At 44.5% G+C, this 24629-nt stretch overlaps 1 protein-coding gene across 3 annotated transcripts in view; it reads right to left on the bottom strand.

Moving 5' to 3' along the window:
• Galnt17 (polypeptide N-acetylgalactosaminyltransferase 17) overlaps positions 1-24629 on the bottom strand; it is a 461519-nt gene that overhangs the window by 244272 nt on the left and 192618 nt on the right. For all 3 annotated transcript variants that reach the window (XM_003465769.4, XM_063234478.1, XM_063234479.1), the window contains one exon: positions 15230-15396. In XM_003465769.4, the coding sequence (XP_003465817.1) occupies positions 15230-15396 (167 nt within the window). The remainder of the gene's footprint in view (positions 1-15229; positions 15397-24629) is intronic.

Here is a 24629-nt window from a genome sequence, read left to right on the forward strand (position 1 = left end):
TTGTGGTGATGCCATACATGGCCCCCTAATCCGTTGGCCACAGCTGGTAGGTCCTAAGAAGTAAATTTGTTACAGACTAGAGTACCACTTCCTTTCCCTGTGACTCTCTAGTCTCTCCCCAAAGGCATGTTCTGTCAGATCTTCCAAATTCTTATATTGCTGGTTCCTATTTAGTGGAAATCTGGACTCTGAGGACCAGGGCAAACTTTCAGCACACTCTTTAGATGGCTTCTTGGTCCTGTTGGAATGCAGTGCCACAAACACAGACTGAAGTCAAAGTAGAACCTTTCCTCTATATGAGACCAGGCTGGAAGATTAAACATTAATCAAAAACTTTTAGGAGAGATAACACATCGATGGAACAAATGACCAAAAAAGACTAGAGTATGCATTAACCACAAGACCCAGGAATTGTACTCTTGGACATTTATTCCAGATAAGATAAAAATTTATTTTAATACAAACACTAATATATAAACATCCATAACAATTTTATTTGCTAAAAAAAATCCTAAAGCAAACCAACTCAAAAGTACCTCAATATGTAAATGGTTCCACAACTGGGTAACCCAATATCTTGAAATATTATGAAAGGATAAAAAGAAACACAATCTAATGCACATGACAGATTGGAAGATGTCAAAGGAATAATGCTGAGTGTAAGAGACAATCATAAAGTTATATACTAATGATTCAATGTATGGAAATTCTTGACATATAAAAATACAGAGATGGCAACCAATTAGTGGTTGCCATGTGCTGGGTTTGGTCATGGATGGCAGGAGAGAACTTGTGTTTTGATTGTGGTGGTGGTTACACCAATCTATGCGTGTGATGAAACTGCACAGAACTACACACAAGTGTCTACACACAGGAGCATGCAAGACAGGTAACATCAGAATAAACCCTCTTGATTAAACCAAACCCAATTCCTTGGCTATGACTGCATACTAGGACTTTGTCAGACATTTCCAGTGGGGAAACTAAGTCAGAGCTACCTAGGACTTCCTATGTCTAGCTGCATCTTCCCATGAATCTGTATTTATTTCAAACTAACAAGAGCAACAACAAAAAGATTTCTGTTCCTGTTGTTTCTTAAAGCCAGTTGGCATGTGAAGTTCTGGATGAAGTGCTCATGCTGTCTCTTGTGTAAAGACCTACAATGTCCTTCCTGTCCCCTCTCCCCACAGCCTAAAAGTACATCCATCGAGAGATATGTAAATGCATAACCTAGTTGTGATTACAGACTCACAGAGCGAATGCTGTCACATTGTAGTGATCTGGTTGGGGGAAAAAACAAGAATTATGCCTGATTAGGGAGGCTCTGTATAGTCGGGGGAGAGGCAGGTGATGCTCATATAGAGAGCCTGGCCAAGCATGGAGCTGTGTGATAACAACTTGTCTCCAGCTCTGTCACTCAGAGCCCCAGCGACACAGGAAGAATGTTATCTCCCCAAAACACAAGACTCTCTCTATCTCTGCAATTACAAACCAAGAAGAAAAGCAAACAATGCCAGGGTACATTCTTCTCCAAAACATCCTTTTTGGAAGACCGGAGGGTATAACCTTTCACTGAAAGAAGGTTTTCAACCTAAGCCATTCTGCCTTCAACCATTGAATAAAACCAAGCAAAAGAAGCAGATCCAATGCCCTAGCTCTACAGGGAAGGGTTACTGACAAGGTGTGCAACTGTCCAGATCATAGACAAAGCCCAGGGCTGATTACTAGAGACTAAAGTTGCATTTGTCAGCTTTCCATCACTGTAACAAATACCCAAGGTGACCAACTTACAAAGGGAAAATGGTTCTTTGCACCCAGACTTATGGAAATTCTAGCCCATAGTCAGGTGGCCCCATTGCTTGATGAGACAGAACATCATGGAGGAGCTCATGGGGGAGCAAAATTGCTCATCTCAGAGTCTCGGGTCCCATTTTTCTGAGTGACCACAGTGACTTAAAAATCTCCCCCTGGCCCTGACTCTTAATGTGTCCTCCACCTCCTAATAGAACAATGCTTATGACCAAGCCTTTAACACGTGTGTTTTTGAGGGAATTTTAGATCCAGGCAGGCAGTTTCTAAGATCGAAACCAAAGTAATTACAGCATTGAAACCAAAACATGGGCAATGACGCCACATACCACAATTTCCAGAACGAGGCCAGAGTAAGTAGGAAAAAAAGATCTTTGCACACAAGCATTTGAAATTAGCTTGTTCAGTAACTGTTATGACTTAGTGCAAGGCCCTGGGACTGCAGGAAAGAGGAAGCCATCATGATGCCATCAAGTGTCTCCTTTGATGGGCAGATAACTGCATGCTGCTCTATGGAGAACTAAGACAAAGGGCCCCCACTGTGACCACATCTGGGAAATCTGGGCGGGTTCCCCACTGTGGATGGCATACAAACTGAATGCTGATGAATGAGCCAGAGCTAGAAAATCAATACAATCATGAGTGCATTCGACCTCCCTCAATACAGCAGGACCTGATCTATATGTTCTGTAACAGTCCTTCCTTTCCACGGGACTATGTTCCCAGGCGCCCAGGTGTCTGGAATCATAGATAGCAACAAATCCTATACACACCATGTTTTTCCAATAATTAGGATCAAATTTAATTTATAATTAGACACAATAAGATATTAATAATTATAAAATGTAACAATTATGGCATAACGCTGTGTTCTCTCTTCTCCCTCCCTCTCCCTTTCTCTCTCTCCTCCTGTCTTTCTCTCCAGCTCTTAGCAACCTCAGCTTATGACTGTTTTCTTATTAAGTCAAGAATTTTCATCTTTCACTTAAATTAATCACTTTACAGCTTCTCTTTGGCAGATCTGAACTGTCAACATCAGTACTCTGGTGCTTTGGGACATTATTAAATAAAATGAGATATTTAAACACAAACTGTGGTACTGAAACAGTAATAACCTGGAAACTATGAGGTGACTAGCGGGCAGATGGCACAAACGCTGTGGACATGATGGACAAAGGGGTGATTCACAGTTCCCGGGGACAGAGCAAGATGGCATGAGATTTCTTTCTACTACTCAGGAAAACTTAAAGTTATAAACTATTTCCAGAAATTTCCATTTAATATTTTCAGACTGTGATTTACCACAGGGTTTTGAAACTGTAGAATGCAAAATTGTAGGTAAGGGAGAGAATACTACATTACCTTTGAAACCCACAACGAAATCCCTGGTGAGCTGGACAATGGCTCATGCTGAGAGAGAGGCAGGAGGATTGCAAGTTTAAGACTGTGCAATTCAGCAGCTCAGTAACTGTCTTTCTTAAAAACAAAACCCAAAAAAGGAGAGGGTACTGGGATGCACCTCATTGTGAACTCCCTGGATTCAGTCTCCAGTCCCACAAAAATCTCTCCGTGAAAATTATCACTCTGGTTTACTTAGGATCACAGAAGTCAACTGCCTTTGCTAGAACCACACAGCTAGAACGAGTTAGGGTCTGATTCCATTCTTTCCTGCCATTGCTTTCCAACAAAAACGGTAATGAAGGGAGCTTTAAAAAATAGTGAAAAGTTATTGATATGACTTAACAAAGTCTATGAGGGCCACACCAGTAAAAATGAAGCTGCTAAAACTATTTCAAGACAACTTGGAAGCTGACATTATACACGAATTCTGAAGGCACAATAACTTCTATAAGAAACTGCAACGCGCCGAGAGTATGGGAATTCAAGCCCTTCCCAAGCCTCCTCTCCTACTGTATCTCTCTCCTTCCTTCCTTTTTTTTTTTTGATACTACGGATGAGCTCAGGATCTCACACTTGCTAGGCAGGCACTTATGCAGCCCAGCTAAATCCCCAGCCCCTATGTCTCCTTTCTTAATGACAGACACCAATTCCTGCTCCTACTTAAACAAAGACTCTGGGCTCTTTGTTCACCATCTCTCTGGTTCCTTCATAACCCACTGGTCACTGTGGGTGTTTTCGGAGTTACAGTTTGTGAAAACAGTGACTGTCAAATCAATGGTTTAAGACTGGTTGTTAAGTAAATCTGAGGTAGCCACACTTTGGACAGTGTCTCTATGTTAAAACTCTTACATTTCATGAGAAAGTATTTAATTCATTTGGAACTTATATTTCAAAGAAGTATTTATTAAAATATACATGAATACATAGTAGAGGTAAGAGATGCAAATTAAAACACCACTGAGATTCCACCTCACCCCAGAAAGAATGGCTAGTATCAAGAAATCAAATGCTGCTGGATTGTGGGAAAAAAGGAACTCTTCTCCACTGTTGGTGGGAGTGTAGACTGGTGCAACCACTGTGAAAATCAGTATGAAGATTCCTCAAAATAGGATTAAAAATGTCACACCACAGCAATATATGTGCACCATGTTTATTGCAGCACAATTTGTAATAGTTAGACTTTGGAAACAACCTAAATGCATCAACTGAGGAATGGATTAAAAAAGATGTGGTATTTTTATACAATGGAGTACAACTCAGTCATAAAGAAGGATAAACTTGAGATTTTTATAATAGATGCAACTCAAGACCATACTCATAAGTGAAATAAATCAGACCAAAATGTTTAAGCATTGTATTGTCTCACTAGTGTAAGAAATTGAATGTGTCAATAGGATCCACAATGTATATAGATACTGGGAATAGGGAAGTAACTGCCCAAAAGAAAAGAAAAACTGTGATGGAAGAATGGGGAAAGGATGGAAGGGAAAAGGAAAAAAAATACACACACAATAAAACAGATGTTATAAAAAAGAGAGGCTGAGGATATGGCTCAGTATAAAGTATTTGCCTGGCATATTCAAGGTCCTGGGTTCAATTCCCAGCACCATCACCACACATAAAAATGCTATTATCAAAAGGAAAAGACTCATTTACTTGACTATGTAAAAATTTATGCCTATCAAAAATATTATAAACTAATAAAGTAAAAAGTACAAATTGTGACAAATACCTAAAAAAATTCTTACAAACCAATAAGACAAAAATATATATTCCAATAGAAAAACAAATAAAAGGTCATTAATATGCAAATACGTCAAAAATACACAGTTCCATCCATGAAAGAGCATTTTTCACTATTAGTATTCCAAAGAGTGCAAATTTAAAAATGATATGCTGGGCTAGATGTAGCTCAGGAGTAGAACATTTGCTTGCTACGTACAAGGTGCTGGGTTCAATTCTCAGCACTGAAAATAAAAAAGGTAAGTCATTTTTTACGCTTTAGTCCAGAAAAGATGACAAAGATTAGTAACATTCAGTGCTGGTGAGGATACATGGAAACAGACACTTCCATGTACTCTTCAAGGAACACTGCCCACAGTATAATTTATCAACTTACATTAAAAACTCATAATGATAAATATGAAATATTCAGGATAAGATGAAGGATTTAACTCAAGAATCTGACATCACCCCTTAAAAACACTAAAATTGGCACGAGTATTTAAACATGAATAACAAAAAACAAAAGAAACATCAATTTTCCAAAGTAGAGGAAACCCTACAAGAATTAAAAGTCACAAAATGGAGGGGGAGTGTTGACTCACAGAGAATAGAAGTGTAACTGTTAGCCCCAAGCCAACAATGGGGAAACTGAGGAACCAACCTAGGGGTACCAGAGAACCCACAAGAAGTGATGGAAACAACAGTACCAGGTGCCCCCCGAACTGGGAGTAAAAGGAAAGGACCACAGTAGGAAAATGAGGGTGAAAACCATGTGCCTAGGTCCCAGGACTCAAGAGGCTGAGGTGGGAGGACCCAACCTGATAACTGAGCAACTTAGGGAGACCCCGTCTCAAAATAAAAATGAAGGGAAGAGGGGCTGAGAATGTAGCTTAGTGCAAAGGCCCTGGGTTCCATCTCCAGTACCACACCACCCAATAACCAAAAAGGAGCTCACAGGACTGCCACCCCAACCTCAGCCGCAGCCTGCAGTGTACCCCACTGCCAATGCCCCTAAGTCCAACCCATGCGTCAGCATCTGCTCAGCCTTTTAAAACTTGTGATGAAGGAGATATAAGAAGAAATTTACCATGTTAGTGATTTTTAAGTGTACTGCTAGGGGCATGAGGTGGATTCACACTATTGTGCAACCATCACCAGCATCTATCTTTGTCTCAAGCTCAGTTTCTGTAGCCACAGCCTCTGCCTCCTACAACCTACAGGACAGGTTTAATTCGGCTCATATTTTCTGGAGATTCAGTCCACCTGGCTCCAAGGCAGAAACAGTAGAATGGAAGAAGGGCATCTGTTGATGAGTATGAGTCCATGATCCCATCACTTTTCTGAATGAATAAGACTGGGGGATATCTGAGATCTAAATCCTTTTTTTTTTTGATACCATAGGTCAAACTGATGACCTTGCATTTACCAGGCAAGTGCTTTGAGACGCTGAACTAAATGCCCAGCCTGTGAGATCTAAATCCTAACATCCATTAAAAAATAAAACAGTATCTTCTCTTTGCCCCAGCTCTGGGTGATGTCATCACCCTTTATGATACCACCATGAGCTGCCAACAAGACTCAGCAGACCTCTGTGCACATCTGAGGAAAGTCTCCAACACAGAGGATGGGAACTGGACACAGAGAAAACAGCAACCCCAGGGGGAAGACTACGCAGGTGCAAAACACAAAAACAAAACAAAACAAAGCACAACATTATTAACATCCTCCAGGGATGAGAAGACATACTGCTTCCATTAAATAAGGACAATATGTTATATTTTAAAAAAGGAACTTTTAGAGGATTCAAATGATCACTTGGAAGTAAAACTATAAGAGCAGAAAACTTAACAGAAGGGAAGAAAGAGAAAAAGGTTTAAACAAAGCACAGAAAAGAGAATTTTAGGGCACTTTGGGAGGCGTGGTGCTAGAATGATGGGAGATGTTTAAAGACACAAAGAGAGGAAAAAGTGAATGAAGTCAAAAAGTATGTTTTTTTGTTTTTTGGTAGCAGGAATCAATCTCAAGACTTCATGCTTGCCAGGCAGTTGATGTGCCACTGAGCTATACTCCTGGCCCTCAAAATTTAAAATTACAAGAAAAATTCCAAAACCTGACAGAAATTAGAGTCTGGACTGATGCCACTAAAAATCCCATCTATTAAAAAAAAAAAAAAAAAAAAAAAAAAAAAAGGGAAGCCATGGCTCATTCCTGCAAAATTCAAAATTCTAGAGAAAAAATGAAGATTCCACAGTCTATCAGGAAGGAGTAAGACATGCAAAAGACCAGAAATCAGAATGTCTTGGTTCTCTAAAAATACAAAGATAGATGGAAATTAATGGAGCAAAATCATCAAAACTCCGAAAGGGGTGACACCTAATGCACCCAGTCCTTTCTTCACATGGGTTAGGGTAAAGTCATCTCTAGACAAGGGTGAACACCAGGGATTTTCTCTGCGCTGTAGCCTTTCTTAGGGAGCTTCTAGGTATGTTTCATAAAAATAAGCAGAACATGCAGCGGGGAAAGGCATGAGATGCAGTGCAGAATGGGACAGAGAACACCCAAGTGAGCAGGGTCCAACGGACAGTAGCGTATGGTCACTCAGGCCAGCGTGACCTGAGGTAGACATGGACGTTGTCACGTCTGGTGTCTCCCCTGCAAACTCAGCTCTTTTCAGCTAGGGACACACTGCCTAAGTGAACCTGGTCCCTGCGCTTCCTTATAATCCATGCTGTCCTCCTCGCTCACAGCCTGGATCAGATGAGGACAATCACTTGGTGTCACAAATGAGTTCTGCTCGACCTGATCCTGAGGGTTGACCACAGGCATTGGTGACTCACAGGCAGAACGCACAGAGCAGCCATCCCATCTGGCCATATTTTTGTCTTGGAACCAGGTCCCAGGCTACATGACCGTCCTGACAGATGTTCCTGCTGCCATGAGCCCATGTTTCCTGGGCTCACTTGAGACCAAGCACCCGGAAGGGCTCCTGTCAACTCGCAGGAACGCACACAGCTCAGTGTTCTAGTGCTTGACCTGTTGGGATGACAGGTGTTTCTTAATAGATCATCTTAAAAGCAGCTAGGAGAGCCAGGGAAACTCAGCAAGAACAAGAAATAAAAGGCACCCCAATTAGTAGGCAGTAAAGTTATCACAATTTGAAAATGGCACTATGTATACTTTTAAAATACATTTATATATATTATATATTCATATATATGCATCACATATATATGCATAATTTACATCCACTAAAAGGGAAGGAAAATGATTAGAGCTAATAAGCTCAGCAAAGATGAAAGATACATGGTTAATATACACTGCATTGTATTTGAATATTCTGTACACCAGCAAGGAAGAACCTCAAAGTGAAACTAAGAGAACAGTTGCATTTGTCAGAGCACCAAGAAAGCAAAATATTTAGAAATAAATTGAACCAAAGAATATTAAGACTTGATCCTGAAAACTATGAAACATTGTTGGAAAAGATTAAAGAATATCTAAATAAGCAGCAAAATATCTGAGTTCACGGAATTTGTAAATGAGCATTGTAATATTCCCCAAATTGAGCTACATATTCTGCAGTGTCTAAGAAAAAGTCTAACTTTTTCTTAAGAAAATATTGAAACTAGACCTAGAATGCATAAGAAAATTCAGGGACTCAGAACAGACAAAATAATTTTTTTAAAAGAATGAAGTTGGAGGGCTCATATTTCCCAATCTTAAAATATATCAGTTGTCAAAACACAAGGACAGATGTGTAGATCAATGAAACAGATTTGAGAATCCAGAAATAACTCTTCCCAATTGCAGTCTGCTGGTTTTCTGACAAAGATTTCATTGTCAGAGACTGGGGTGGAGAGGGAAACAGTCTCTACTCCACTTGACCCAACTATTTTCCCTTTGAGGTATCTTCCCCAACAGTTAGAGTCATCATCTGTGCACACCATGTTTACAGCAGCACAATCCCTAATAGCTAAACCTTGGAGGCACTCTGTGCCCATCAGCAGATAAACGGATAAAGAAAATGTGTACACAGTGGAGTACTAGTCAGCCACAAAGAAGGACACATCTGAGTCATCTCTAGGAAAAGGAATGCACTTTGAGATCATAGCACTAAGTAAAACAAACCAGACATAGAATGTGATTACATGGTTTCTGTCATCCGAGAAGCCCAAGCATACATAAAGATCAAAATAAAAGATGGATGATAGGAAGCAGAAGGTAGGCTTTGTGGCAACGGCAAAATACTTGGGGATGGGTATAGACACCAAGGAAGAAAGTAAAAACGATGAAGATCTGGAATGTATATGTGCCAATCCCCCACAGGGCATGTATTGATTCCATACCACAAATGTGTACCAATAAAGATTGGAGGCGGGACAATAGTAAGTCCCTATGGACAAGAAATGAATCTGAAACTCGTCGGGCAAACCACAGACAAACACCAGCTCACCATGGACAAAGCTAACATATTCGAACTCCTAGTAGAACAGGGAGGTGCAAATCTCTGTGACCTCAGATCGGGCAACAGTTTCTTACCTATGACACTAACAGCTCAAGTACTCTGTCCAGAAAAAATAGACAAACTGATTGACATAGAATTAAAACACTGATGCACCAAAGGACACCATAAAGAACATGAACGAGTCCACACAGTGAAAGAAAATATTTTAAAGTATGTTTGACAAGGGTGAGTATCCAGAATTTAAAGAACAATTATAAGTCAACAATAAAAAGGTAACCCATATTTTACATAGGTATTGTACTTTGATAGATATTTCTTCAAAGAAGACAGACAAATTGCAAATAAGCACATGGGAAGGTATTCAAACAATCAGTCAATAGGGAAATGCACATAAAAACCACAGGGGACCACCCTGTATCAACTAGCATAGCCACACTTTTTTTAAGAAAACAGAAAAATAGTAAATTTTATCAGGCTGTTGAGAAATAGAAATCCTTCAGTATTGCTGGTGGTAATACAAAATGCTGTAGCTTCCACAGAAAAGAGTCTGGACACATTGATGAAGAAGAACCATAGAACTGCCACAAAACTTGGCAAGTCCACTCCTAACATACACACAGGAAATTTAAAACTTTCCCACATATAAGGCTATACATGAATGTTCAGAGCACAATGTTTCCTAATAGCGAAAAAGTAGAAATGGCTCAGACATCCATCAGCTGATAAATGGACAAGTGAAGGGTACGACATCCATATTGTAGAATACTATTCATTCATAGAAAAGGGTAAAATGCAGATAGATGTCACAGTGTAGATAAACCTAGAAAACAGTGTGAATCAAAGTTGCCAGACACAAAAAGCCACACGTATAGATTTCATTTACTTATCAAATGTCCAGAATAAGCAAATTCATTGAGGTGGAAGAGAATGGGGCAAATTAAGAGACCACTAACAGGTACAGGATTTCTTTCGGGGGAAAAAAAAATATTAGAAATGTTGCAAATGCTCGGCAATTAGTGGTGGTAGGTACTGAACACTGTGAGTATACCACAAGCCTTTTCATAATGATGTGTTACAAGATGAGCATTACATCCCAAATAAAAAAAAAGGAGAAAAAATAAAAGATGGTCACGTGTGGGATAACAATGCAGTACAGCAAGAATTACGGCCAACACAACCCCCTGCACCTGAATTTCCCCACCAATCCGAGGTTCATCATGGGGCCAGCAGAGCTATGGAACCCAGGGGGCCAGGGGAGCCATCTGGGAGACACAGGACATTCGCATTCAGAGCCCTGGAGAGGCTGGGGGCTGCACACCAGGAAAGCGGGTGTCTTAGTTAACTTTTTATTAAATGTGAGTCATTTGTAGGAAAACAAATGTCCTTGAGGTCATAACAGTAAGTGACACAAATCAGACACACAGAGCTCAAGTACCCCATGGTTTGTTTCCTATGAGAAACCCAAAGCAAAAATAAAGAGCAAAATAGAAAATAGCTAATAGCATCAAGGAGATGGATTTTTTAAAAACAGGAAGGGGATCAAGAGATGGACAGTGGGGGAGGGAGGACAGAAAGAATTAAAATGTGATATGTATATGCACCAACCACCACGATGAACGCCTTCCTTATAGACAGCAAACATACACTAATAAAAATTAAAATCTAAAGAAACAAAAACAAAAAACCCAGATATGATCAGGGCAGGTAAGCAAACACTGGGCTCGGCAAGGAACAAGTCCTGGCTGATTTTGCCTAAGTGATTTCAGTCTGATGCATAGAATAGAAAGGGATGAATCTTGCTCAGGCTTAACCCAGACTGGCATCAGTATGCAGCGTGAACAAAACACATGACTTAAAAGTGTGACACTGGTACCAAGGGAAAGAAAACAGTGCTGCTTCTCCCAGGGGCACTAACCCTGGCCACACAGCTCCGTTCACCAAGATCCAGCTGGGCCAGGGCGTAACACACGGTGTGGTCAAAATGCACCATGAATGTTCACATTGAAACATGCGTGTGTTTTTACAATAAGAGACACATTGCCGTGAATCCCCCTCAAAATCCCCTCAGCTGGAAGCATGTTTACCCCACTGTTCTGGTCCCTTTCTGAACCCCTGCTGGAAGTCCTCCTCTTTAGTTATGCCGCCGTGGCTGCCTCAGTTTCCTGAACTGATTGAAAACACTTCCTTTTCGTGGTCTTTTTGGCCTTGACAGGATCTGCAGGTCATATGGTGTGAGATCCGGTTGAATGAGGGGGACACTCACCATGATGTTTTTGTTTGACAGAAATTGCTGTAAACATGAATCATAAACTGCTTCAGAAAGTGGTGAGAATGAAGTGTTAAGTACGTTTGAAGCAAGCAGAGGATTTTCAGGGCAATTAATGGCTATTTGTCTTCTACTGTAATACATATTTTAAAATTTAAACATACACAGTATTTTTCAATCACACTTCCTATAGCCCAAGAATGGACCACAGAGACCTAATTAAAATGATGTCTGCAGTGCATTTTTAATAAAAAAGAAAAGGATCATGCTTCCTACTTCAAGAGAAAAAAAGCAGAACCTTTGCTGGTTTATATTACAAGATCTTAACTGTGTACATTTGCATTTAAGAGGAGGGTAAGGGCATGGATGAATGTGCAGCTGCCTCTGGTTAGTCTCTCTCCTCGGTATTTGTTTGTTCTCCCAATTATATTTGTTTTTTTGATACATTCCAATTTTCCTCCATAGATTGTACATTACTTTTAAGAACTGAAAATAAAATTGCTCGCCTAAGAAAAAAAATAATGCTTTAATCAAACTTGAACTGAAGGTAAGTCAGGCCAAGAATACTAATGTTAGAAGAACAAAATTTGGGGCAAAGAAAAGAAGTATGCTTTTAAGATAAAGAGAACATTACATAATAGTAACAAGCATCGTTAATAATGAAGACACACAGATACAAATCTACAGCTGCCAAGGAAACTCACAACAAGATGCTGAAATCAAACATTATTAACCACACAGGAAGGAATAGTCATTGTAGGAGGAGATTTTAAAACATCATTATCAAAAAGACTTGGGAAAATAAACTCTTATTCTATCTAAATACACAAAATTGATGTCTGGCGGAATTCAATCCCATGATTACAGTGTGTTGGGGGGTCTTTTCAAGTAGATACAGAGTGTTTACAAAACTGCCAGATACAAAGAACATCTGAATAAAATAATAATAAATCCCCCTTCTAGTCCAAGAAAAGACATTTCTGGTCTGGAGAAAACACTGAGATTAGAGCCCGGGAATGGCAAGAAGATAACGACATTAAAACGGCCAACCACTGGCTCCTGGGTGTGTGGAGTCCAACATGGCCCTAGGAGGTTCAGGAAGTGGGGCTGAAAACACACGCCCACACCACCTGTGGGAGAGGGTCTCACATTCCCATCTCAGACAAAGAAGTTTCAGGACTAGACAGTAAACAGCAAGAAAAGGACTGACTTAGGAAATACACATTCAAAAAGGGGGTGATAGCTGTCTCCCCTTGATGGAGAAAAACCCATTTTACAAATGCAAAAGAAAACCATTTGCAAGGAGAAGAAATGGCCCAACAACAAAATTTTGAACTAGTCTTGTGTTCTGAAGCTGTGTTTTTATATTTAAAATCACAATTTTTCTCTTTTCTCCTTTCCACCATCTTTATTTTTTCTATCCTACTTCAGTCTAACAGAACCAAATTCCTCCTTTCCCTTCCCATACTCAATGAACATCTCTGCTTGAACCTCACACTGAAATGGAGGTTTCATAGCAGGCTCAAGGCTCAGAGGTTCAACCCAGAGGGTCTCAAAGTATGGTCTCCATACTCACCTGGAGCTTGTAAGAAATTTAGATTCTCAGGCTCACTCTGGCCACCTTGAAAGAGAACTTCTGTCCCAGAAGGTTTCCCAGCTAGGACACCTGATACTGAAGGTGTAGAAATACCCTGGCTCCGTCGCCCTGGAGCAACCTGCTCCCTTTGGGTGGGTGGCAGGGGTGGGGGGCTATAAACCAGCTCTCAGGATCCTCCAGGAAATTTCAGCTCCTATGGCCATAGTAACCTACTCTTTGGGGACACCTTCTCATCCCTGTCTTACTTCCCACATCTCATGTGACATTCTCTTCACTTCCCAAACCAACTAATTGCACTCAAATCTTTGTTTCAGGCATCTCATACTAAGATATCTACTGAATGCACTAAATGCCCAGCCTGTACCACACACCCCACTGGCCCTTCACAGAGCTGGGCTTCCACAGGACATGCCTTCAGGTCCACTCGTCCTCTCTGATTGGCCCCCTGAACACTTCCTGGGGAGGAAGCCCAGCAGTGAGTGCTTACTACAAATCAGCCCATCTACAGCTCACCCTGCAGGCCTTGCTTTGTGCCCTGTCCCCAGCACCCTTCCCCAACCCTACCTGGCTCCTCACTCCCTGCCTTCATGCGTAGAGGCACTGCTGAGGTAAGGGGCAGCATGCGTTGAAAGGGCTGCAGAGAAGGGGGCTTAGATGAGTCAGACTCACCAGGCTCAGAGCCTCCAAATGCTCAGATTCTCTTCCTCCCCAGAAGACCACCCACATTATGCTCCGTATCTACAGATAATGAAAAGACAAACCATGACCATCAGCCATCGTACAACGTCATGGATGAGGCAATGTCCAGAGGATTAGGAAAGCACACTTCTGGGTGTGCCTGGTGGGTCATGGAGGTGTGACCTTGGGGACCACATCTAGGCCCTGGCCCCCTTCTTCTTTGGTGCTGTTCCTCTGCTCCGCTTCCCAGCTGACAGGAACTAAGCATCTTCAATCCACTATGCTGTTCTGCCATAATGTTTCTACTGACCATGGACTAAATCCCCTGAAACCATGAGCCAAATTAGACCTCTCCTTCTTTAAACTACGGGAATCTGATATTATGTCTCAGCAACAAGAGTGTAACTAACACAAAGAGAGAAGATAGGGGTGCGGAAATCTATCGCAAAACCAGGCCTTACACACTAGAGGCCCTGGCAAAGGTATATTGCTGGGTCCAGGTGTACTCAGGCCCTTGGGGATGGCTGACCGTTCAGAAGGGAAAGAGGACGTCAACTCCAAAGTGAGAAGTTCAGCTCTGTGTTCCTGTGTTCTGCACCTAACTACTACCTCACTTTCTCTCCTTCAGGGAGATCCTGCTTCGCTTCCTTCTCCTCAGCTCCTGACAGCCAGGGGTGTAGTCCCCTCCCAGTTCTGCAACTGCTCCGAGAAAAAGCCTCTCAGCCTTCAGCAGGCTCACTCCCTTGCTTCTGTGACCGTGATGAGCTTACGAGGTTCTTCCCCACAGCAAGCACAGTGCATGGTGTAGGCTATGAGTGAATGCAGGGCACAGGGCACAGTGCCAGCCTCGACCACACTTCCATGCCACAGCGCTGTCTGACAGTCTCCAGGGTTCGCTGAGGAGTGTTGTCACTGCCACCCACTCTTTGATTTTTATATTTTCTTAAGGTCCCGGCAGTGATTCTGATACAAAATGAACAGTTTCCCCAACACAGAACCGAACTTTTATTTTTTTAACCTTTTAGGAAAAAACAATGCAGGCAGCAGTTGGAGCTGGTAGAGGAAGAATTCAGCTCTTCTCTGTTAAGTGCTTTAGGTGATGTGAAAAGGGAGCCTGAGATCCCTACCTAGCAGTGTGTTCTTAAGAGCCCGGGAGGGAAAACACCAGCATCTGCCTTGACTTCTTCTTCCTGTAAAACAGCTCCCTCTCTCAAGTGCCCCCTGGGAGGAAAGTGCCCTTCCATCCTGCTGACCACATGATCCTGCATGCGGGTCGCAGCCCCCTTACCTTCGTCGCTGTTGTCATCCACCAGGATGATTTCCTTCAGCAGGTGGGTAGGCGTGTGGTTGACAGCGCTGTGGACAGACCTCAGGATGACCGACAGGGCCTCGTTCACGAAGATGAAAATGATGGAGATCTGGGGCAGCTCCTTGGAGTACTTGAGCTCCTTGCACCTGGGGAGAGAGAGGAGAAAGCAGCTTAGAGGCAGCGTGAAGGCAATTCTGCTGTGTTCAGGGGGAGACATTTCATCTGTTTCTCACACACGGCTTCCTAAGGCAAGAAGAACAGCTCTCTCTCAGCATCTCCCTTGCTAAGAGCTGAGAATGAACCACAGGGAGGACAGTGTCAAAGGGTCCCACCTCCCTGAAATCACCCCCACCTCAAGGAAGGGGAAAGACCCATCTTGGGGACACAGCTCCTTGTGCTTAGCTGTATCATCCTGCTCTGTCGTGGCCCTGGCTCAGTGCACATCTGTGCCACATTTTACCCCCAGCACTTGGACTTCCTCACCTGGAACCTTCTTTCCTGACGTTCAAGCTACCCCCCTGCCTGCAAAGCTCTATCTAAATGTCACTGGGAGTCGATGGACAAATACCCCAACTCTGCTGCCCCTTCAGAAGCTTCTCTCCCAATCTCCCAGCCAGATTAAGGCCCCAGAACTCACAGCAGCAATCTGCATAGCACAGTTTTGGGAATAGCTTCCTTAAGTCCTGTCCGCCCTAGCAAAGCTCCCTTCATCTCCCATATAATGTATTTGCACTCATCCTTCTCCCAACGTTTGTTTTATGAGGATCCAAACTAACAGTTAGGTTCTACCACTCCCTGTGCATAGCATGTTAGACACCAGAATAAAGGCAGGCTGGGTGTGGTGGCACATGCCTCTAATCCCAGCATTCTGGGATTACAGAATCCTCTGCTGAAGCAGGAGGATCACGAGTTCAAACCCAGTTTCAGCAACATAGTGATTTAAAAAGATCCTGTCTCAAACTTAAAAGGGATGTGGCTGGGGCTGTAGTGCTGTCCCCACTCCACTATACAGGAAGCCCTCCTAGACTCCCTCTGCAGGCAGGAGCAGCACTCTGTGCTCAAGACATGCTTTGCAGGAGTAACCAGCCACCTCTCACACATGCAGGAAGACAGGGACTCAAGGACAAACCTCCTTCTCCTCCAGACAGGCCCCCTTGGGGTTCCAGGTGATGCAGAGGAGCCTGGGCTTCCCTACTGCCACGAAAGCACCAGCCTCCATCTAGACCACACTGAGGAAGAATGTCATGCTTGGTCTCAGCCATCGGAAATACCAACCAGAAAAGAAGCAGACTGCGGTATGGAGATTTGCACATTTTAATGCATCCTCCTCCCCTGCAAGAGGACACAGGATACAGAGCACCACGCACGGTGAGGGAGCAAAACAAGAGAAAGGAGACTGAGGGATGGAGTGTGTAGGATAGAATGCTGAAGGGGAGCAGCGAGACATACGGCTGCTTTTTATGCTGAACAGCTTGGGCTGTGTCGGGCCATATTAATCACAGAGGCAATTTTCAGAAGAAAATAAAAGTTTTGTTACAATATACATTGGTGTCTCCTGGAGGAGAGCGTCCAGGGATCCATTGATCACGCAGCCTCATTTTTACTCTGTCGCTGTAAATCCACTTCTGGGGGATGCCAGGGAGATTAGGAGGGCTGTTGGCAGGTGCCAGCTCTGGCTGTTGGCGGGAAGCACCTCACTGATGGGGTGGTAATCTAGGGGGGTGAGGGTGCGCCAGGAGGTCCCTGGGGGCCCCCTCCTAAATCCTGGGCCTGGCAATCCTGCAGATGCTCCAGCCTGGCCCATTACTCAGGCTGCACACAGGCAAGCTCACCGCACACCCCAGCACTTAATGCAGGGCTGCTCCCCCGCTCTGCTTTCTGGAGACCTGTGCTCTTATCAGCCTCCGGGCCTTGCAACGGGCAGGAAAGGCCAGATGTCATGCACCACACCGACTTCTCTACCCATGGGTGAAGAGCAGGCTGCAGTGCAGGATGGAACTGGACATTGAGCTCCCTGGCCGGCATGGAACTACCTCTTGACAACATGAGAAACAGAAAAGCCTCTGGGAAATGGAGTCCTCAGTCATGATCTATCATGGGTCCAGGTGGCCAGGAATAAATCAATAAATCACTGGGGATTTAAGAAATGAGAAGTGCACTGCTACGCACAGTCCACGTGGTCCTGGGCTAACAACTCGCTGTGCCACCTCTGTACCCTTCAATTCCTCCATCTGCAAAACTGTGAAGTGAGCTGGGAGTGGGGGTGCACAGCCCTAAGCCTAACACTCGGGAGGCTGAGGTAGGAGGATCGCAAGTTCAAGCTCAGCCTGAGCAATTCAGCAACTTAGTGAGACTCTGTCTCAAAAATAAAAAGATAAAATATAAAGACCAGAGATGTAGATTGGTACAAAAGCCTTGGGTTTCGATCCCTTGTGCTGCAAGGAAACTGGTAAATGATCATATTGCCCAACTCCAGGCTTCCAGTAAGGATCAAGTGACACAGAACCTTAAGATCTCCAGGAGACACTGAAGTACTCTCCAATAAAAGGTTTTGAGCTGCCTAGCTGGTGCCTTTCTTCTCCATTCTGGCTTCTTTGCTCCTTTTCATGCATCCCTAATGACCGTGGACTGACTTCTAGAACTTTCCCTTAACTCAGGTCCATCCCATGGGGCCCACCCAAGACTCTCCTCCCTGCAGAGCCCAAGACTCTAACACTGCCCAGCTAACAGTCACCTGTCCTGGAACTGCTGTCCTCAGGGTCTCATGCATTTGGGTCCAAGGAAAAACCAGCACAGCGAAAGAGCACGCAGAGGACCGCTGCTCATGTCCTGGCTGCCAGGAAGCAGAGAGAAGAGAGGAGCTGTGGACAAGAATGCATCTTTTAAGGTCATGCCCCCAGTGACCTTCTCAGGCCAGCCTCACTTCCTAAGAGCACATTCAGCCATGGATGAATCTAATCGTACAGAGTCCCCATGACCCTCCAAAACCCCACTTTTCAGCAGAGATTTTGGCAGGTGTTTTAGATCTAAACCACAACAGTGCTTCTAGCTTACTGTCTCAGAGAGAAGATGCTTAGAAATGCTGGACGAACAGAAAGACCGGCAACTGATGCACTAAGCACTCTCTGTACGGAGCAGCCTCGGACACTGACTGACACATGTGCTGCTTCAGTCAGAAACCCAACACCATCTCACAGGGCAGATGGATCCAGGAAGGGAGAAGAAGGTGGAGGGGGAAAGTGAGAAGGAGGACTCCAGCCACAGGAACAGAGCAGGACCAGAATCGGCTCCTGCCCCTGGGAGGTAAGGATGAGCCAGTTTCCACTATGGCCTGAGGACCTAGTGCATTTACATACATGTCCTGCACCTTGCTATGGAGCTGGGGTGCAAGGGACTCCCCAATCTTGTGTGGTGCTCAGTGCCATGTTAGGCATGCTGATCTCTGTGGCCCAGAAATAGCCTAAGAAGGGAGCATCCAGCTAGGAGCCTGGCTTCCTGTGCCCCCATATGACCCTGACACACTTCTGGCCTCCACTTTGGTCTTCTGGGGGCAAACAACCTGAAAGTTTTTGAGGATGAAAGAACAGATTCTAGATGCGAAAGATGTTCAGGAAACAAGCAGGGGATAGTCCCCCACATAAACTGCAACACTGCCAAAATCTATCGCTGGGGGTGTTGCATGCACCCCTGAATCAGATCTGGGTCCCATAAAAGGACAAATTTCCTCCCAATAACTATTTAGTAAGCAATACACAATCTTGTGCATGAAAAAGGACTGTTGGCAGGAAAGCTATCTTGAGGTCTGGATCAATTGCAATCAATGCCCAAGGCCAGAAGAGGGCTACAAAAAAATTCAAAACCAGGTTCCTCCTCTCCAAGGGCTGCTGGAGTAACAGATCCTCAGTGAGGCTGCTTCACACGAAGAAGGAAAAATAAGCAGAGACAAAAAACTAAGGAGAGGAGGCCTCTGGGTCCATGGACGTCAATGCCCACGTGTCCACTAGCCCTTCCGTTCACATGGCCAGTGGGACCTCAAACTCCTCAACTCCCCAAGGGTGACCATTTGTTACCCCTCCCACTCGTTCCTGCCTCTACAGCCACTGGCAATGACGTCACCCGACACCAAAGGTGCCCACAGTCTTTCTCCATTGATGGTGACTTGGGGATTGGGCCACCTGTAGGAAACCACCAGCAAGAATCACAGATGAAACAGAAGGTTAAGGCTTGAGACACCCCCACCCCCACCCTCACCCCACAGGAAAGGAACCCAAGACCCAAGAGTGGCTGCGCCTTCTCAGAAGCAGACCCCTGTCCTCAGGTGATCACTTTTTAAGGCCACACTGCATAGGACCACAATGTGGTACAAATGAGAGACACAGTAAGACACACTTGTGGCCCTGTCTGCCAACCTGAAGTCAAACTGATGTCCCCATGACTGTAAATGGACTTAGATGTGATGTGGTCCAGGAGGTGTGGTGGGTGGATTATAGATGCTTCTGCTGATGGCGGTCATGACAAGTGACATTTACCTAGTGCAGGTTGCATGAAAGAAACCCACAGAAGCTTCCATGCACTGGACTGTCTTGTCTCTCACAAAATCTTATGAAACTAGGCAATATCATCATGCCCATTTCACAGATGAGGAATGCTGGGCCCAGAGAGGTGAAGTCACTTATCCTAAGTCATACAGAAAGTCTGAAAAACACACTCAAGGTACCTGGTTAAGAACTCACCTTGAGGTGCTTAAACTCTTCTAACTGCCACTGCCTGGCCATGGGAGCCAAGGGAGTTGTAGTGGCAAAACTCCATGTGGCTTCCTGCTCAGCATTTAGAAGCTGGAAGGCCATAGCTAGGTCCTATATCTAAGTGGGGCCCCTTTTCTTCATATCTACCCTAAAAGTCTCCAGAAGGGGATAGTTTTCTGAGGCTGGCCGCACCATGCCCTTCCAGTGTGCAGTGGCTTTTCTAATCGAGGGCGGGCCAGGGGAATACTCTTCAGGAGGGGTATGAGTAAGAAGAAATGAACCTGCCCTCACCCTCAGGTTATCATGACTATGAGGGATGCAGGCAAAGCCCCTAGTGTCCTAGTCTGGACATGGTGCACACTGAGTGGTCCCCTCTCGGGGTGTTATCAGAAGCCTCCCCCATTGGAAGGACCCCAAGCAGATGGGGCCAACTCTGTTCTCAATCATGCTTGCATCTTGCAAAGGTCCTGCTGCTAATGAGCTGCCCTGAAGCTCTGCGGCACTCTGTCCCATTCCTGTCATCTTCATTGTCCTACAGCACAGGGGCAGAGTTCATAACCTTGAAGAGGGTGGGTATGGAAAGCTCACTGGTCCATGCTCAGGACGGTTGGGCTGGGCAGGTACTCACAAGACATGAGTTAAGGTTCCAGTCCTTGTCGCTTGGGTCTTGTTGAAAGCAAGAGCTTCTCTTCCAGAGCTCAACTGGGTTGTCCCTTGCCCCTTGGTTTTTGTGGAAGTCACTGTGCAGCAGCTCTGCAGAGCCTTCCTGGCTGCTCAGCTCAGCTGTGGCTCCCAGGTGCAACGACGAGCCTTGCTACCCCACTGCAGCCACGAGACAAATTACCACGACCTGCCCCTGCTCCAGACCTGCCATCAGTAACGCAGAGTTCCGGGCTGTGACAGCTAAAACACATTAAACACTCCTAACGAGGGAGCCGCTAATGCCACGCTGCAAATGCTAAGGGGCAGAGGTTGCACCTTCCACTGCTGTAATAGATGAGCGAGGTGGACCAGGAGGGCAGGGACAGGAGCTGCGAGCCGGATTTGAAAGACAGATCACTGGGTCAAACTTGCACAGTCAAGAATAAAGGAAGGAGCAGACAATTAGAGTGCCGCTGAGCACATGTACCAGGGTTCCCTTTCTTTTCTCTTCCACAAACGTTTAGAAGAAATCCTTGTAAGCTTGTTTAGAGATTAAGCGCTAAACAGCTGGACTCACAATGGAATCACAGATTTCATATCAGGATCTGCAAATTCCCACTGATGTTTCTCACTTTCAGATCCTCTGTAAACATGCCCATGCTCATAAAGATCAATTAATGTGAGTCGTGGCAGCTGACCACGGCCTGCACCCTGCTTATCATGCATCCCTGCCAACCCCAAGCTCTTCATGGCACAGAAGGCAACATGGAGGAAACGTGGGGAGCCCCAGGGAGCAGGAGGTTTGAATCGGAAATATCACCCAGGCACCCCAAAAGCATCCATACGTCAATGACAAAACACAGGAGGATGACGGCAGGTTTGTTTCACACACTCTCCTTCCATAGCTGAGGTCAGAGAGGGGACGAGGAGTCCTTCTGTGACCACCTTGTCCTTGTCACTGCTCCATACCACGTCAAATCCACTTCCCAACTGGCAGTCTCGGTCCTTTGGGGTTCACCCTTCCTGAATGTGTTTTGATCACATGAGCAAATTCAGAATTCAAGCTCTGATCGAAAATACAATGGATGTTTACTTTTAAGAGACAGGGGTTGATTGATGGATACGGTGAATGTTTACATTTTTAAAACTTTATTACAGTTAAAGACACACTGATGTTAATCTCCCTCAGAAAACTTCCCCTTACTTCAAACATGCTTGACACTATGCCGGGCACATTCTGAACGGTTCTGAAAACCTCTGTCGTGAGTATCTTTAGAAGTGTGATCAAAAATGCTGTAAATGCTGCAGCCTAGCTCCATCCCAAAGAAAGGCAGGCTCTTAGACAAGTGACGGTGTGTTCTCACCCACCTTGTTCACAGGGTCTGGCACCAGGCAACTTCTGGCTCTTCCCCAAAGTCAAAATGACTATGAAAACAAATGTTTTCAATCAATTCAGGACATCAAGGCAGCTTCACCAGTGCAACTAAAGACACTCAAGAGAGAGGGCTTCCAGAACTGCTTCGGAAAGTGGCATGAATGATGGGATTAATGGTGATGTCTCGTATATGTAAGATATATTTTCATATTTAAACATTCACTGTATGCTTGTAACTGCCCTCTTTGTCACCCCCTCTTCACTTTCAGAATTAGCACACCTTTCTCCCTGAGCCTCGATGGCCCTCTTCCCTGATTGGCCATGCCTCACTGGCTGGCATCCAGTGAGATATTCCAGATATTCCAGGTGTACCCTGGAGCTGAGATTCTCAGCAGGAGAAGGCAAAAGCTGCCCACGAGAAAGCCGTCAGTGGGGCCCAGCCAGTTACTGGGGTTCAGTTTTTCCAGTGGTGGCATCTAGCAGGTAGTAACCAGAAAGGAAAGGCTAGGGTGGGGAATAGTCTTCTCTCTTGGCTGCTGCCTGAATTCCATGAAATGGCACAAGCTTAGCCCCAGACATGGCTGGGTGTGTGCCCATCCAAGCTACTCCAGCCTCTGAACTTGGCTGACCAAGAAGAGAAAAGGGGGTGCCTTTTCTACTATAAAAAGACAATCACACCCCAGACTCGGAAATGGCCATACATGCTGACTGATGCAAAACACTGGGACATCCTATATGCTTTCCATGGACCAAGGCTGACATCCCACTGCCCACAGTCTCACTGTCTCTCCAACAAGGACACAGAATGCTCCTTTCATCTTGCACTCAGGGTGGACATGATGCTGGATTACCAAGTCAGTCTCCAGGAAAATCTGACTTACTGCAGTGGTTAATTGATTGAGACATGACAGTCAGATAGTTGGGAAAACATTATTCCAGATGATCTTAACAGTTCGTTTCATAGACTTGGCATATGCAGACCAACCTCTGTCTCATGGGAGGGGCTTGCCAATCAATAGAAACCTTTAAGAAGAGAAAGCTCGAGGCACTTGAGAAAAGTCCTTAGATTGGGACTACTTCCTCTGTTCCCTAAGTCTACAGCCTGCCCAACTGGCCTGCAGATTTTAGATATGCTGGCCTTTACAATCACACAAGCCGATACCTTAAAATATTGATCCCTCTATTCAACATCACTAATCACTATGGAAAGTCACACTTTGCACCTGTTAGGGAAGTTACCACCAAAAATTCAAAAGTAATAAAAAGTGTTAGATAAGATGTGGAGAAATTGGAACACTTAGTCACTGCTGGTGGGAATGTAAAATAGTACAGACACTGTAAAAGACAGTATAGTAGATTCCGAAAAAATTAAAATAGAAGTATTCTAAGATCTAGCAATTACACTTTTATGTATATACCCCAAAGAACTGAAAGTGGGGTCCTGAGGACTTATTTGTACAACTATATTATAATTCACAATAAGCAACCCTGCAGTCCAAGAATGGATGAACAGAAAACCAAATTTTGGTATAGTACCTATTTATGCATGCATCCATCCATTCATCCATCCACCACTGGCCCGTCCATCTGTACGTATGCAATGCAGTCTTGTAAAAGAAACTATTGATGAAACCCGAGTACATGCTAACTGAAGCAAGTCAGCCACAAAGAGACAAATCCTGGATGATTCCACTGAGATGAGGGACCTAAAAGGTCAAATTCTTAGTGACAGAAAATGGAATGGGGATTTTGGGGGGCAGGGAAAAAGAGAGAAAGAGGAGGAGTTGTTTGATTAACACAGAGCTTTGGTTTTACAGGATGAAAAAAGGTTTGCATAGAAATAGGATGGTGGTCACAAAACACTATGTATATTTATAACACAGTTAACATGGTTAGGATGGTGAACATTTGTGTATTTATTTTTATCATAATAAAAATGAATTCTCTCTTTCTTTTGCTGCAGGACACACACACCATTAATCCTTTTTCTCTAAGGAACCCTCACACACTGCCCTTTATCTCAGAAGAGAAGATTTCACCAGATTGAGGTGTCACATCCCATGAGAACCTTGTCACTGCAATCCTTACTCCTGTCACAGCCTCAGAGCCTCTGACCCACACCCTAGGAAGTCTGGCAGGGCTACCCAGTGTGGGTACTGCAGTGCAGTCATCCCCAAACTCCATAGCCTCTCTGCCTCTGTCCATGGCAGAAGCACTACAGCCACCATCAGCTCCAAGAATCAGAGTCCCCTTCCATTCTAGTCTTCTTGCCTTGTGCTCCCTAAACACCTCCTCTTGCTCCTCTAGGGCCCAGGCCACTGCATTTCCTCTCAATCTGGTCACCCATCCCTGGCTTCAAGTTCTTCCCATCCAGCAAAAGTCTGTGCTCTTCCCTTCCACCATGCTCTGCCTTTCTCTCAGCCCTGGCTGCTGCAGGAGGGACAAGTCCAAGGTTCCTGTGGTCCACAGAGCCCTGAGAGCTGCCCTGCAGCCCTTCTGTGACTGCATCCCTCTCCACTGCCCTCCTGCTGACCTCCTGCTCTGCAATGACCTGTGTGTACTACTCCACCGAGGAAGTCAAGGCACTGGCAGAAACCTCCAGGTATGGTCCACAGAC

This window comes from Cavia porcellus, unplaced genomic scaffold, assembly GCF_034190915.1.
Source record: "Cavia porcellus strain 051 isolate PalLab524CR breed Dunkin Hartley unplaced genomic scaffold, mCavPor4.1 scaffold_23, whole genome shotgun sequence".
In the NCBI taxonomy this organism is placed as follows: Eukaryota; Metazoa; Chordata; class Mammalia; order Rodentia; family Caviidae; genus Cavia; species Cavia porcellus.